The following is a 15,202-nucleotide window of genomic DNA, read 5'->3' as shown; positions in this document are numbered from 1 at the left end:
TCTGTGTGTGAGGGCTGCCCTGCACATTGTGGTTTTCCTCTTTTGAGTTCTTTTCCATGAATTTCCATGCACTGTCTCATGAGTCACTGGCAGGGAAGGGTTTTGTGTCTTTTTCTCTTGCATTTTGTGAATCTAATGATGCACTTATGTTGCCCCACTTTTCCCTTTTCTTCATACCTTACCTACTAAAGGAGGGAATACCACTTTATTGGTAAGTGGATGTTAACCAGAAGGGAGTTAAATCAAGAGTAACTATTTGACAAAAACAAAGGGTCGCTGTTCACATCTCAGCAATTGTCTTCAGGACCAAACTAAATAAATCCTGACAGAGAACATTGAGTAGCAGACGATTTGTTTTCTGATTCGATTGATTCGATAATTGTGATCTTTATTTTGTTCCTTCCATTTCTGTGATGTTCCGTCAAGTTGTCTTCTCTTTCTGTTCTCTTTTGTTTCTTTGAATCATTACCAAAATACAAGTAAAGAAGTCCTCTTTTTCTTCTCTTCACAGTCTGTAGCTCTGTACTCTCTGCCTCTGCTCTCAACTGATTTGGTTTATACTTTTGTTGTCTTTTTCCTTTCTTCCTCCTCCTGGTTTTATTTCTTTCTTTCTTTACTTTTGGTTTGTTTTTGCGACTTTGAGTTCTTCAACTCATTATGGTTTTGCATGACAAGTATTGCATGTGCTGCACCATAGAGGACTATCTATAAGCCATATGGAGAGAGAACTTAGATCTTTTTCTTTTTGATGTTGACCTTCTTTTGGCACCGTAGCGCTCCAACGTCAGCGCGAAACCCTTCTCACACTCTCTTGTCCTGTTTTCTTTTTTCTTTCTTTTCCTTGCTCATGGTTTCTCCACAGAAGATCCGTGTGCTGACTGCTGGCTCTGCAAGCCTCCCGTCCAATCTGCTGAAAGAGCACAGGCACCAGGGCGCCTCCAGTCGGAGTCAAACGGGACAGATGTGCGTGGCGGCAAAGGACTCGGTGGAGGTCGGGGGCCAAACGTCGGCAGGCAGATCAGGCCATAGAGGGCAGAATAAGAGCTCCCCTGCTCACAGCAGCGACTCCAATCACTCACAGCATAACCACGCTCACAGAGGCCGCAAGAAAAAGTATGTCTGGCACGTTTAAAAGCAATATAAATCAACATAAGTTCTCTTTTGTTAAATCATTTAGAGGACAAATTCACCAGAAAATGAAAACTGCTGCGTTCCAACACTCCCACCTGCTGGCGGATTTGCAGAACTACCACTCTGTTTGAATCAAATATTAATTTAAAAAGATCGTTTTTATGGAATGTGCGAATTATAATAATAATAATAATAATAATGTATGGTTTTAATGTTTTGTGCCGTGCACAGTTCTAACATGTTGCAGAATAGAAACAGAACAGAATAGAAATACTGGAAGTTGACCCACTATCAAATATGTTAGTGTTTGCCGCCATTGTTCAATAGCAAGCAGGGGCCAAAGGGCTGAATTAAAAGTAAAGAATGTGAAGAAGAGCTTTTGAAAATGTCTTAAAAATCCATTTCTGGTGTGACAGGAAGCCAGACAGAGATTTTCATTGGACAAGAAAGGAAGGACAGAAATGAGTAGAGCTCATGTGGTTTGGTCACGTGGAGAGGACAGACAGTGGAGGTGTTGGTTGTGCTGACACCAGGTAAAGTGGAGAAGAGGAGGTGAAGTGGCGAGGAAGTCCGGTCGCTTTAGTTGTTTGAGCCCAAATGATGGTTGAGTGAACGTGATCTCTTAACAACGTCTTCATTGAGTTATCATTGTGGCTACAAATGATGTGTAAGTTAAGTCATTCGCATCTGTTCAAAAAGAAACAGTTTTTTTGTCTGGAAGACGACGTTTCTCACTTCTACCTGTCACCGCAGGAGCAAGGGAGGCCGTTCAAGCAAGCGTCACCAGCGCTCCAAAAGAGGACAAGGTCACCACAGGAGCCCGTCGGCGTCTCCAGGCCGTCACTCGCACGCATCATCGGGCCGGAAGAAAGACGGCTCGCGCAGCAAAGAGAGCAACCGACAGCGCAGCAGCTCCTGGAGCAGTGGGCGGTCTTCCTCGGGCTCCAGGGATCGAGGGCCCAGCAAGAACAAATCTCCCCACAACAGACAGAACACCTCCAGGTAACCGTCTTCCTCTGCCGCTGCTCGTCTGAGCTGGGCTTGTTCTGAGGGTGAGCCTTGTCCTCTGCAGGGACAGAGACAGCCCAAGCCGCGGTGACACAGACTCCGAGAGTCGAGCTCGACGTCGCTCTCGCAGCTACTCGCCCATTCGTAAGAGGAGGAGAGACTCGCCCAGCTTCATGGAGGCCCGCAGAATCACCAGGTGAAGCCCAGAATATTGTGGGGTTTTTTTTTTTCTGTTTCAAGCAGGGGGTAGATATGTATGTAGGTTCTTTTAAATCTACGGTTTTGGATCATGACTCGTCATTAAGAAGGAAATGTACAGTCACGTGAATTTTCCAGCAGAGGGCGCAGATTCCCCAATCAGAGGCCAGCAAATGGTGGGACCACTGTAGGTCTCACTGATGAGATGACCAGTGACACCTAGTGGCTGAAATCTTTGGGATGTAGCCGTTACAAAGCTTGTCAACACAGCCAGGTGAAAAACTGCAAAACGGCAAACTTAGAAGGAGAAACCTGGAACGATTCTATGGATCTGATAAGCCTTAGTTTCAAATATTTGCTTAGTGGTAGTTCTAGAAGTTGTTGTAGTAGTTGTTGAGATGGTAGTAATACCGGTAATTGTTGTCGTCTTCTCTGTACTAGTTAAGATCAGTATAAGGAGTAGTTGTAGTATTAATAATATTAGTCTTAGAAGGACTAATGTTAGTTTTATTTGTCGTAGTTGTAGTAGTGGCATTTGTAGAGGTGGTATAAATAGTAATAGCTGTAGTAGGGTTAGTATTAGAAGTGGTAGTTGCTATAATTGTAGGAGTAGTTGTTGCTGTTTCAGTGGATGTAGTAGTTACTAGTTACATTTAAACACAGTAGTATGAGTAGTATAAATAGTAGGGGTTTTAGCAGGAGTAGTAGTAGCATGAGAGTTAGTGGTAGTAGTGGTAGTAGCAGTAGAGGTACTGGTAGAGGTACTGACTCCAGGAGTAAGAGTAGGACTAGTATCACACTAGTAGTGGTAGCTGTACTAGCAATTGTACGGCTGGTAGTTTTTGCAGTAATAATAAGAGTAGTTGTTGCAGTCGGTGTAGTCGTGGTACTAGTAGTAACAGTCGTGGAAGTTGCAGTATAAGAAGTCATTGTTGCATAAGCAGTAGCAGTTTTAGTCATACTAGGTGGAGTAGTTGTACTATTTGAAGTTGTAGTAGTGGAAGTAGTTGTTGTAGAGGTATTACAGTAGTCTCAGTCAAGAGCAGGAGTAGTGACAGCCTTCAGTGGAAGATCAAGGTGATGTGGCTTCAAAGGAAAAAGAGATCACACAGCCAGTTGAAAACATCAATGCTGGTCCTGATGGAGCCAGAGGAGTTCAACACCATCTGCAACCTTTGGTGACTCCTGTCTGAGGACAAAAGCACCAGCCATGTGCTTGTAAACATCAGAGCCACACAGTTGTCTGATCATCACACGACTTTCCTGGAGACGGCGACAGGCCACACAGTCAACGGAGGGATGGACCTCACGTATTATTGACGGGCCACTGGACACTGGGGACCCCAGGTCACGCAGCTCTGAGCACCTCCATCTAAAGCCAGTGTCACTTTCTCTCCACAGAAACGTGTGTCTCTCCTCACACACACACACTTGTCATCACACCTTGTCATCCCTCACAGCAGTCCAACAGGTTCTGATGCCAAGACGAGCTGAACAGCGCTGCGGTCTAGTTACCATGGTAACTGTTGCCGTGCAGGAGGACCTCTGAAGCATCGCTCTAGAGTAAACCTGCTCTACTCCTGTGTTCTTCCTCTCTGCTTCAAGCTCCGGAGCTTGTCACGTAACTGGCTAGTCATGTGACCGGGGCCGCGTGACATCAGGGACACGTCATCAGATAGTGAACTTTCCAAAACATCTCTGATGTTGCTAAGGATTTAGTTGTGAAGATGTGTCGTACATGTCACGCAGCCCCGGCGAGGACTGGCAGACTAATCCAGCTGCGTCGCCGTGGACGCCCTTCCACACCTGCACTGGTGATGAGTTCACCTTCACCCAGGTCTTTCAGGCGCTAACATCGACTTGCTTTGCAGGAGGAGCTAACAGAGAGTTCACTGGGCAAACTAACAGCCTGCTTGTGTGTGTGTGTGTGTGTGTTCATGGTCGATCTTCTTTTCTAACCTGCACCGTGACTCTTCCAGATCCTGCTAACTGATTCTAATCTGCCATTGGTTTCTGCTTATTTAACCGAGTCTTTTCCATCGAGTCCCATGTCGCTGACTCCCTCTCTGCTCCTCAGCGCCCGTAAGCGCCCGATTCCCTACTACCGACCCAGCCCCTCCTCCTCCAGCTACGACAGCAGCCCGTCCCGGTCGAGCCGCAGCCGCAGCCGCAGCTACAGCAGCCGCAGCCACAGCAGGAGCCGCAGCTGGAGCCGCAGCGGCAGCCAGAGCTGGAGCCGCAGCAGGAGTCGCTCCAGGAGCCACCACAGCTACTCCACCCGCAGCAGCTACGACAGCCCGGGGTTCTGACCCCCCGAACCCGCCTCCAAACAAAGGACTGCCTACGCAGGCGGCAAGCACCGGTGTTGACCAGGACCTCCTCCAACCCAGAGCCGGGGAACAAAGAGGAGCATGTTTGATATCACAGTTACTCGTCTTCATGTATACAAGGTATTTAAAAAAAAGTGGGTCAAGTTTTCGGTTGAGCCCAAAGAACAAACTGTATGTTAGCACTTTCTTTCTTCCACAAAACAACCAAAAACGAGACCATGAAGAAGTCGTATAACACACTCCACTTCACATAAGGGAACCTTTTATCCGCCATCTCTCATGGAAGCACAGAGATCAACGGCAGTAGGAACAAAAGATGACCTTTTCTTTTTGTCTTTTTTTTGACGCACATTCTATTCTGTTGTGACTTTGTAAACTATGCACTGTATAGTTCATGTAGTTTGCCGACTCAGCATGATGCATCAAGATGGACTCGTGAAGCACCGCTGGCTGAGATGCACTGGGAGGCGCGTGAGTGCAACGTTATTTATCAGAGCGGCGGATTGTGCTGCTCTTCTGTACAGGAAAAACTCTCTGCAAAAGCCTCCATGCACACGTCTGTGTTGAGCATTTATTTATTGATTTATTTATGAACATATTTATTGTTTAACTTATTTGAAACATGTTCGGGTGGAGGTCGAACCTGCAGCCGAACCTGCAGCTCAGCGACTGTCGTTGAGTCAGAAGTGTTGTTTTAATTCGCTCATTTTACTGCGACTATTATCAGTTTCCAAGATGCGACCATCATCATCCCGCGCTTGAAGTAAAAGTGACACTCCTTACTGTCTGAACTATGAAGTCATAAAGTGTTCATAAAGTTTGGAAACTGACCCGCTTTTCACAAAAGATGCTTTAAAGTTTTCTTATGTTAAATAATCGCAAAAATCAATGGGATTAAATTAAGATCAATGATACATCTAGCGCTTCATTATTTTTTAACTTGTTTACGGTCGGGCTGTTGAAGTAAAAAAAATGTTGTACATCCAATTACACACATGAACTGAATCCACTTCAACCGGACTGTTATTTACTGGTGTAAATTAACAGTTTAACAGTATTAAAGTTCCAGCTGTAACACACTCCAGAGGAGTTTCAACTTTAAGTTTATTAACGTCCTGAAACATCACAAGTGTTTCTGCTCGACCAACATTTCCACGGTGGTAGAATCAGGGATCACCAACAGTCTTCCTGCTCGATCATCTGGCCACTGTAACCGAATCCCACCGGCCGATGAGTCCGAACGCAGCATCTCAATTGGGAAAGTCATCCTCTGTAGTGTAGAAGTTGTTATTCCTGACAATAAACTGATGACATCTTGGATCCTCGAGTCATTTTCCTCTCTGGGCGCGTGTGTGCAGCGATGCTCCGCCTTCGTATGAAGCCAAGTGTGGTTTGGCTGAAGTTCACGACCTTACACTTTGATTTTTTTCACCCTCATTCACACACCAGAACTACATTCTGCCCTGGGGCCGATATTTGCAATTGACTATGATGCAGTATTTTTAATCAGCTTCATGATTATGTTGACATATTTATCGGTCCCAGGTTTTTATTTTTTATATGTATTTTTTAAATTGGTATTAGTATTGTATTTTTTGATTAAAATCTGTTTTATTATAGATATTAATATCCCAACCTTTCAAGATGTACTTGCCATTTCTCATTTCCCATGGCTATCAACATTTATATTTAATGTTTAGTTATATTGCATAACTAATAAAAGATATATATTACAATAAAATATATCCTTTTAAATTGAATTTTATATTATGAACAACAGAATTTTCTTATGTTTTCCTTTTTTTTTTTTTGTAAAAAATCTCAATATTTTTAAGGAAAACTATTTTCATGTTTTCCATGGTTCTTATTCACTATTTTAAATTGCAAGTACATACATAGTCTCTGTATTTACCGATAATCTTGAAATGAATATATTTTAAAAATGGCAAAATTAAAATGATTTTTTTTTAAATAATAATAAAACGATACATTGAAAAATGTAAGTGCCCACCCCAGCTCTAGTCATCCATCAATGGCCCACACCCTCTAGTCTTACTACAAGTTCCATAATGCACTGCAACAGAACCAAAGTTTACATCAAATGATGAGCAGCTTCTGGGTTTCTCATACTACACACATACTGTGAAGAGCCCTTATCGTCACTGGTGTCCAGATGTGATCAGGGTTTGCTTTTGGTCAGATATGGGTGTTGGCTCACGTCATGACTGGATTCTGTAACTTGTTGGAATTTTTCGGCAGCACACGAGCAGGATGATGCGAGGGAAGAAGCATGATCAGCTCTCTCTCTCTGTTTGAGTTTATTATTCCCCTGCTTTGGCTTCAATAAGCTCAATTGATGCTTATGTTGTGGAGCAACTACGTTCCTGACAGTAATACTACACACGTATGTCAAGACAGGAAGAGTGTCGGCCATGGATTCCCAGCAGTCAGAACACTCAAGAAGGGAGGGGGGATTACTCCCGGGGGGCTGGGGGGGTCTGGACACCACTCAGCTGTTGGTGGGGAGGGTCCAACTTGAAGATTCCAGTGGAGTGTCTGGTCTGCCATGAATAGAAATTCTGGTTTATTCTAGGTGTGTGGAGGGGAGGGGGGGAGACGGGAGGAGGGCTGGTGTACGGGTATATAAGCAGAGGTCTGAGGGAGAGTCTCAGACTTCCAGAGAGGACACAAGGTTCTTCAACTCCAGCAGCCATGGCAGAGAGACGCATCCCCTTCACCCTGCTCCGCACCCCCAGCTGGGACCCCTTCCGGGACTGGCAGAGTAGCCGCATCTTCGACCAGGCCTTTGGGATGCCAGCTCTGCTGGAGGACTTCCCCCCGATGCCGACCACACACTGGCCCGGCTACATCCGCCCCTCGATGCTGGCCCCGGAACTGAACGCAATGATGCCCCACACCCCCATGATGTACCCCAGCGCCCTGATGGCCCAGCAGGCCAGAGCCCTGTCCCGGCAGGTCAGCAGCGGCATGTCGGAGATCAAGCAGACCCCGGAGGGCTGGAAGGTGTCGCTGGATGTCAACCAGTTCTCGCCCGAGGAGCTGGTGGTCAAGACCAAAGATGGGGTCGTGGAAATCACAGGTGGGTCGGACGTTACAGCCGGGACTTCCCACACCCGCATTTTGGCTGTGTAGTTTTGACCAGAACTGGCCAGCGTTTGCACAAGTGACCTCGGGGTTCCAGCCCGATTTCAGGTCACAGCTCATGACTGGAATGAATCCTGAAACTTCCCAGAGTCTGATGAGCAGAATGCACCAGTGAGGACGCGGCTTATCAGGACCCGAGATAAAGTGTCCAGAGCCGCCTGTGCCGGGTCCAGAGCCAGCCATTCCAGCACAGTTACATAAGCTCCCAAAACAATAGCTCAACACAGAGCGGATGGGGGCGTTTCATCAGATCCTTCCAGACCTTCCCATTGTCCCAAGCCTCAGAAGCCATGAGCTTAAAATGCTTCAGTGACACCTAATGCATGGGACATTTAGCATAAACAGCTGGTTGGTTTTGGTGTGGTATATATATATATATATATATATATATATATTTGATTCTGATTCTGATTATTACAAAAAGGCTTTAAGCATGTTTCATATGTGTATGACTCAGTAGAGCACAGCATCTTCTGTTCCTTTGATCATCCGCAATGATCGACACTGCTGTGGGTCTGCTCCTGTCGTCAAAACAAACATTCCCAATAGAGTGGCAGCAGACATGAGGCCAGCTGAGTCAAGGTGGAAGCAGCAGTAGGTGACGTCCAGGACTGAAATAGTGCCACAAAGGCCTCTGCACACTCTGAATACCTCTGACGTCTGGTCACTATCTGAGTCAGAGCCGGGGTCAAAGGTTGGTGAAGGATAGTGAGGCATCAAGACGTCAATGCCAGGAGAGGGAAGAAACAAGTTGAGAGAACATGAATTTCCAAGATGTAATTATTTTGAACAGAAAAGAGAAAACTCACATTAAACTAAAATAACTGAGATGAAAAAAGAGTGTAGTTGCACCATATTACTGTTATTATTCGAATACATATCCAAAAAAGAATAATACTGCATTGTACTTCATTTAGGCATCTTGTAAATTTGTTATATTCCACTAAATCATATAAATGGAGGTTAGTCATGAATAAAATGACATCAATTATTACAGACTGAAGTGACAGAAGCGATGGCATAAACAAAAGCATTTTTTTCTGTTTCAGGTAAACATGAGGAGAGGAAGGACGAGCACGGCTTTGTGTCCAGGTGTTTCACCAGGAAATACACGTAAGCACCAGTTTATATATATATATATATATATATATATATATATATATATATATATATATATATATATATATATATATATATATATTTTTTTTTTTTTTTTTTAATCTATTTTTTTTTTTTAATGACGCGATTAAAGCTTATACATCAAATCCGTAACTTAGACAATAGTTTTGGTGAACTGGATCACGAGGTTTCTGGGTCAGACAGACCTGCAGAGGTTGTGGCTGTGACATTTGTGACGCCCTCTGCTGCCACCCAGAGGCCAACTCAAACAGCACATGTCTGACAAAATTGTGACGAAATGCAGCCAGAATTGAGACAATATTTTGAATACGAAACAAAAATTATATCGAAAAAGCGTCTCAAGGAATGTTTTTTTTTTTCTTCTTCTTAATACATAAGCTACTACGTTGAGAGAAGGGACATGTTAATCCCTTCATAAATGATAAAACACTTATTTTTATTATTTTTTTGGCAGTCTAGTGTTAAAAACCTGTTGTTTTCTGTCCTTTTGTAGTTTATTGACAAATGCACGATGAAAATACACAACAAAATATATCGAAATGATGTTGTTTCCCATGATAGTCATGAAAATGTGTTGAAATGTGACGTCAGAGACACGAGGGCAGAGTTTGACCTGTGCCTGTTTGACAGCTTAAGAATGTTTGTGCTCTCCTGCAGGCTTCCATCAGGGGTCAACATTGAGAAGGTCACCTCGTCCCTGTCTCCGGAAGGCTTCCTGACCGTGGAGGCTCCGTTGCTGAAACCGGCCATCGAGTCGGCAGAGACCACAATACCTGTCACCGTGGAGAAGAAGGGAGACGTGGTGAAGAAGTAGAGCGCGTCTTCTCCTCAGAACTGTAGTTGCGCTACACTGCACTTGGCCACAAGATGGCGCCCTTGCGCTTCTTCCACCTCTGTGACGTGAAACCTGAACGTGTTTTGCTGCTGTGGTCGTCTGAATGGTTTTAATATTCATAGTCAGAGTTGGATTTCTCCCAACAGCCGCGCAGTATGTTCTGACCGTAGCACCAGGAAACAAGCATCACTTGTGAAACATTCTGTCAATAAACGTCCTGTCTGTTTTCACCTCCATGGATCTGAACTACTCCTTTACGCTGAAGGTTTGAGGGTTGATTCGGACCCCTTCTTTACGACCTCAATTGAACGAACTTTAACTTTTAACTGATTTGGACAACAACCAACCAAACGTTGAACATGTAAGATGAAAATATTGAGGAGCACTTTTGAGCTCATGACTTCTTTGCGTCGAGTCAGACTTGTTTAAAGTGAGAGTTTCTCACCAGACTGGTCTCGTCCAGGTCGACCTGTCCTTCCGCACTCACTGGAGGGGGTCGCGCTTGATTTTCAGGATCAGCACCTCCAAGTCGGAAGGTGTGATTCTCAGCATGGAGCTAATCTTTACATGCCAGTTCACATTAGAAATATTGGAGCTTAAAGAAGGTAAAATATAAGCAGAACTAAAGTAGAGAGACTAAATCTCATCGAACTTGTGACCTGTTCAGTTACGGTGAAATTACACCTGTATGAAGTGCAATAGTTCGTATTCTTAAACCTGAAGCAAAAGCTGGATGCTTTTGCTGTTGCCATGGTGACAGCGAAACAATGACAGATACATTGAATTACATCCACCATCTTTAGATGTCAGACCTTTTTCAGCTGCACCGTCATTGAACATAAAAGTAAAATAGAGCGAAAGAAAAGCCAAACTAAAAGAGGTCATTTTTAAAGTGGCTGCAGTAGAACAGAGTTTAAAACCTTTCCCATAGATGAAATAAGCAATACGAGTTTGGGGTAAAATGGCGACTATAAATGGAATCAACCTGCGTGTTTCCTCTGTCTCGCCGTTTCTTTGACCATGAAACCCTCAATGGAAACGTTGGTTTACATCACCACATGCGTAAATATGTTTGACAGGTCGCTGTGTGACGCGTAGAAACCCCTGAGAATGAGGCGAGGTTAAACATACTAAGAGACTTGCGTTGAGGAGTCATAAATCCCCCAAACTGCACCATAGCGAGTCTGCGCTGTGAATTATTCACGCAGAGGCAGATACATTATTGAAACTCCAAAATGAGCAGGTCTGAGAGAATCACTACTCTGTCTCTAAGTGCACGTGTGCGCAGGCGTGTCGGTGCGTGTCTTGTTTTTCATGACTATTATCGACTATTTTTTTGTCGTACAGTGGTCTTTTTTATCAGTGGTGCATCCAATTGTAGCGACATTACAGAAAGTTACTTCAGATCTTTGTTGATCCATATTGTCTTATATAGAGAAGAGAAGAACGACTGGGAAAATATTTGATGTGTCTTTTCTAAATTGAACATTAGTGACCTCAAGACCAGCTGCTGTCCAGTTCAATGCCCCAAGGAAGTACACAGTTACACATTTTGTTTTGAGGAGGCTTTGTATGTTCTGACATCCAGGTGTCCATGAGGACTTTGAGAGTAACCAGGGAGGAAGAGCTCCATGGTCTCTGGCAGAGAGTGGAGAACCATCGAGAAGGTCAACCATTGCTAATATACTCCACCATTAATGGCTGAGTGGCCGGATGGAAGCCATCCTCTCTGAAAGGCAGTAGCTCTCAGAGTTTGCCTCCCTCTCTTATCAAACAAAAACAGAACCTTTTGCGTCATGTCAGGAGAAGTAGTGCTCACTGAGGGTCAAATACCTGCCAGAGGAAACTTGCCCTGGAAGTGAATCTATTCTCCGGTGACTCGGAGCACAGTAGGACACAAACAAGGCAACAAAGGAGTGGCTTCAGGCATGGACTGTGCATGTTCTTGAATGGCCCAGGTCGAGCCCGAGTTTGTGTCCAATGGAACCCGCTGCTAAAGATGCTTCTACCTATGTTGGAAAAGTCAAGGGGAGTCAATACTTTTTGTGGCACTGTTAGACCTGAGATCTGTGGAGTGGGTTCCATCAATAGGCTCCCTCCCTTGGGTGGTTGGCCTACCATGGGGGTCATGCTGCGGTGTGAAAGGTGCTACATAGCGACTATTTTCAAGTGGACTTTAGTGTCCCATATTGACCAAGAAGTCAGCCTATCCAGTTTCAGGGGCTTTTCACACTGCGGGTTCTGCTCGGGTGGCCTGAGTTCGACTCGCCCCCTGCTGTGCAGCCTCACATCTCTGCGCCTCAGGTGCTGTCCCTTTTTTTCTCCCCAGCTGGAGGCGCTCTGTGCAAAATAGCTGGTGTGTGACCCACGACTAAGGAAGTCGGCAGGAGCAGTGCGACTACCTGTTTACCACCATCGGCTTGACCTCCTTATTTCTGTCAATTCTTAGTTCTACGAGTCGTCCTCACCTCAGATATGAACTGATGACGGAGCTCTGCCACGGCTGCAACAGAATGTGGCGCTTCACATTCAATACTAAACATGAAAGAGTGTTGCCATGTTTATTTTACAATGAAACAGCGGAAACAAGCTGCGTAATACGGAGCGTCTTGATTGAGCCACACCGCTCTCACAACATGTGATGTTAGCGTGGAGTCGCACTGTACATGTAGTTTCTGGTATCTAGTGTCGAGTCGCCTGAGGCTCAAAGCTCAGGCAAAGTGCAGGTCTCCAGCCGGGATCAAGTCAGAGGCCAAAACCCGACTCCCTTGTGTTCACATTTCAAACTTCTGAGCCGAAAGAGCTTTGTCTCGAGACAGAACCCACAGTGTGAAATGGCCCCAAGCAGGCACTGCAAGCATGCAACCATTAGAGGTGCCTTGTGACATTATGTAGTCAAAGCACAAGGAGCACCACACCAGGGCTTAACCTAACCCCATCGCTGGCCCTTCTTTCAATAGACACAGAGCCAAGGGTGTTAGCAAACGCGGCAGAAGGAGTCGGATGCTTGATTTCTACGTCAGTATGGGACGCAAAAGAAGTCACTACTTTATACTTAAGGAGTGAGAATGTGTTCAATGCCATACTCAGATAGCACATCACCTCGCTGGCTGGGTTGTTGGACTCACCTCAGCAGCTACTCAGGAGGACTGGGACTCTCTTCAGGTGACTCTCTCATTGCTTCTCCCCCATCACCGTCGTGAACATTTGTGTTCTTCCAGGTGAATTTACGCCAAACACTTCTGAGCACACATTTTGGACTCATTGAATCGAGTGGAGGCAAGTGCCCGCCACTGTCCTTATCCTGCTCCAACGACCAATACTGCTGTTTTCTGTCCGTCAGGAGTCCTAGATAAAGGACGTGCTTGTTTCCAGTCTATTCTTGGAAGCTACATGTCAGCTAGGGTTTGATCCTGCACATGTCTGGTTTAGATTTTCCTGTCGGACACATGTTTAGGAACCAGGTCAGGGTCAGGCACGAAACATTCCACCACAGCAATATAGGCTGAGGACGATCAATCCTGCTGGATGTATATGTGTGTGTGTGTGTGGTACTCACTAAGCTAGGAAGACAAACATGTGTGTGTGTGTGTGTGTACCGGATGAACAGAGAGGTGGCAGCACGTGCTCACTGGCTGCATGCTTTCATCACTTGCTTATCAAGTCGCAGTCATGCAGGTTGCGTGCAGCTCACTAATGCACATGCTAACTCTACTCCAGACTCCGGCCTATTTTTAGCTCGCCGTGCCATGCACAGAGCCTCAAGCGTGATGGAGAGCTTCACAGGCCTGATGCTCTGATGCTCGGTTCTTTAAAACAGTCGAGCGGCGTCTTGTAGGAACCCGTCCTTCAGTCACTCAGCCGCGTCATCCTGTTTAACTAGCAAACAGGCTACATACGTGTAAAGTCAACAGCGGCGGCGTTCTGCCGGTCATGTGACGCGCTCAGCGGCGAGGAGCGGCCTGCATTAGTTCGACCTCAGAATCAGACATGCACTGATTTTAAACCACTTAGCTTCTCGACTTCTCTCTTCCTCTGAGTCACCATTTCCTGCCAGTTTAATGCAGGCCTAAATTATTCATGCCGTCCCCCATCAATCCAGCCCAGATCCAGTGCTCGGACGGGGGAAGTGCCTGGGGTGAAGCTACCGATCGGACTCCTCCACAGCCACTCTGCGCTGGAGAGAAAGAAAAGCATTTCCTCTCCTCCTTTTCTTTCCACAACGTTGATCCACATAGTTTCACCATCAACTCTTGAGTTTCTAAAGGCAGACAACTGTGTCATGAGGACATTCCAGAACAGGCTGAGCCATCACATATTCTCAGGAGCCACATTACGGGCCGAGACGGTCATGAGGGGCCGGCGGAGCGACGTTTCTTGGATTTCATGATACGCAAAAAGGATGAAGGAAAGAAGAAAGAGAACCTCGAAAACGCATTTCACAGTTTTCTGGCTGGATGAGACCGAGTAAATTTGCAATGTCATAATTTATGGAAGCCATGAAAGGCAGCTTGATGAGTCGCTGCGGTTTGACACAGAGGTCAGAATTTGACACCAAAGGTTTTTAAAAACAGCAATATATTCTAGCCATTTCAGCTGTGAACTATACTCAATATTACACCAACTTCACATGAGTTTCTGTACTGCTTGCTAGCTAGCAAGATAGACAGACAGACAGACAGACAGATAGACAGACAGATAGACAGATAGATAGATAGATAGACAGATAGATAGATACATAGATAGATAGATGGACAGACAGACAGACAGACAGACAGACAGACAGACAGACAGACAGATAGATAGATAGATAGATAGATAGATAGATAGATAGATAGATAGATAGATAGATAGACAGACAGACAGACAGACAGACAGATAGATAGATAGATAGATAGATAGATAGATAGATAGAGAGACAGACAGACAGACAGACAGATAGATAGATAGACAGATAGATAGATAGATAGATAGATAGACAGATAGATACATAGATAGATAGATAGATAGATAGATAGATAGATAGATAGATAGATAGATAGATAGATAGATAGATAGATAGATAGATAGATAGATGATAGATAGATAGATGGACAGACAGACAGACAGATAGATAGATTTTTTCTGTTCGCTCTGTCCTTGAATCTGCTTTTTCTTGCACATTGTATCTAAGCTGTTTTGTATAGCTTTTTGCACTTTATAATTTTATTTTTTCTATTTTATTGTGATATATTGTGGACAGAGTACATTACGAACATAATTTCCCCTGGGATTAATAGAGTTTTCTGATTCTGATTTCCAAATATTACCAGACACAAAAAGTGGGGAAAAAATACACTAACAAGTGTACAATACAAAAAGAATTAAAATAAAGGTTGTACCATAATTAAACAGC

General features: G+C 44.7%; 2 protein-coding genes across 3 annotated transcripts in view; both read left to right on the top strand.

Annotated features, from left to right (window-relative positions):
• Nucleotides 1-6,063, top strand: part of srrm3 (serine/arginine repetitive matrix 3) — a 56,673-nt gene extending 50,610 nt beyond the window's left edge. Inside the window, exons 11-14 of one of the 2 annotated variants that reach the window (XM_053846681.1) lie at nt 866-1,113; nt 1,885-2,133; nt 2,204-2,335; nt 4,415-6,063. In XM_053846681.1, coding sequence (XP_053702656.1) covers nt 866-1,113; nt 1,885-2,133; nt 2,204-2,335; nt 4,415-4,646 — 861 coding nt within the window. In that variant the 3' untranslated portion in view covers nt 4,647-6,063. Of the gene's footprint in view, nt 1-862; nt 1,114-1,884; nt 2,134-2,203; nt 2,336-4,414 lie in introns of both variants that reach the window. The other variant, XM_053846680.1, reaches the window with a different exon arrangement.
• A 1,288-nt stretch (nt 6,064-7,351) lies between these two features.
• On the top strand, nt 7,352-10,020 carry hspb1 (heat shock protein, alpha-crystallin-related, 1). The gene is made up of 3 exons (XM_053847438.1): nt 7,352-7,767; nt 8,882-8,945; nt 9,630-10,020. The coding sequence occupies exons 1-3, from the start codon at nt 7,380-7,382 to the stop codon at nt 9,784-9,786; spliced, it is 609 nt and encodes a 202-aa protein (XP_053703413.1). The 5' UTR covers nt 7,352-7,379; the 3' UTR covers nt 9,787-10,020.
• Nucleotides 10,021-15,202: the final 5,182 nt, after the last annotated feature.

This window comes from Synchiropus splendidus, chromosome 17 (assembly GCF_027744825.2).
Source record: "Synchiropus splendidus isolate RoL2022-P1 chromosome 17, RoL_Sspl_1.0, whole genome shotgun sequence".
Classification (NCBI taxonomy): domain Eukaryota; kingdom Metazoa; phylum Chordata; class Actinopteri; order Syngnathiformes; family Callionymidae; genus Synchiropus; species Synchiropus splendidus.
The sequence above is the reverse complement of the archived record's forward strand: the minus strand, read 5'-3'. Positions and strand labels throughout refer to the sequence as shown.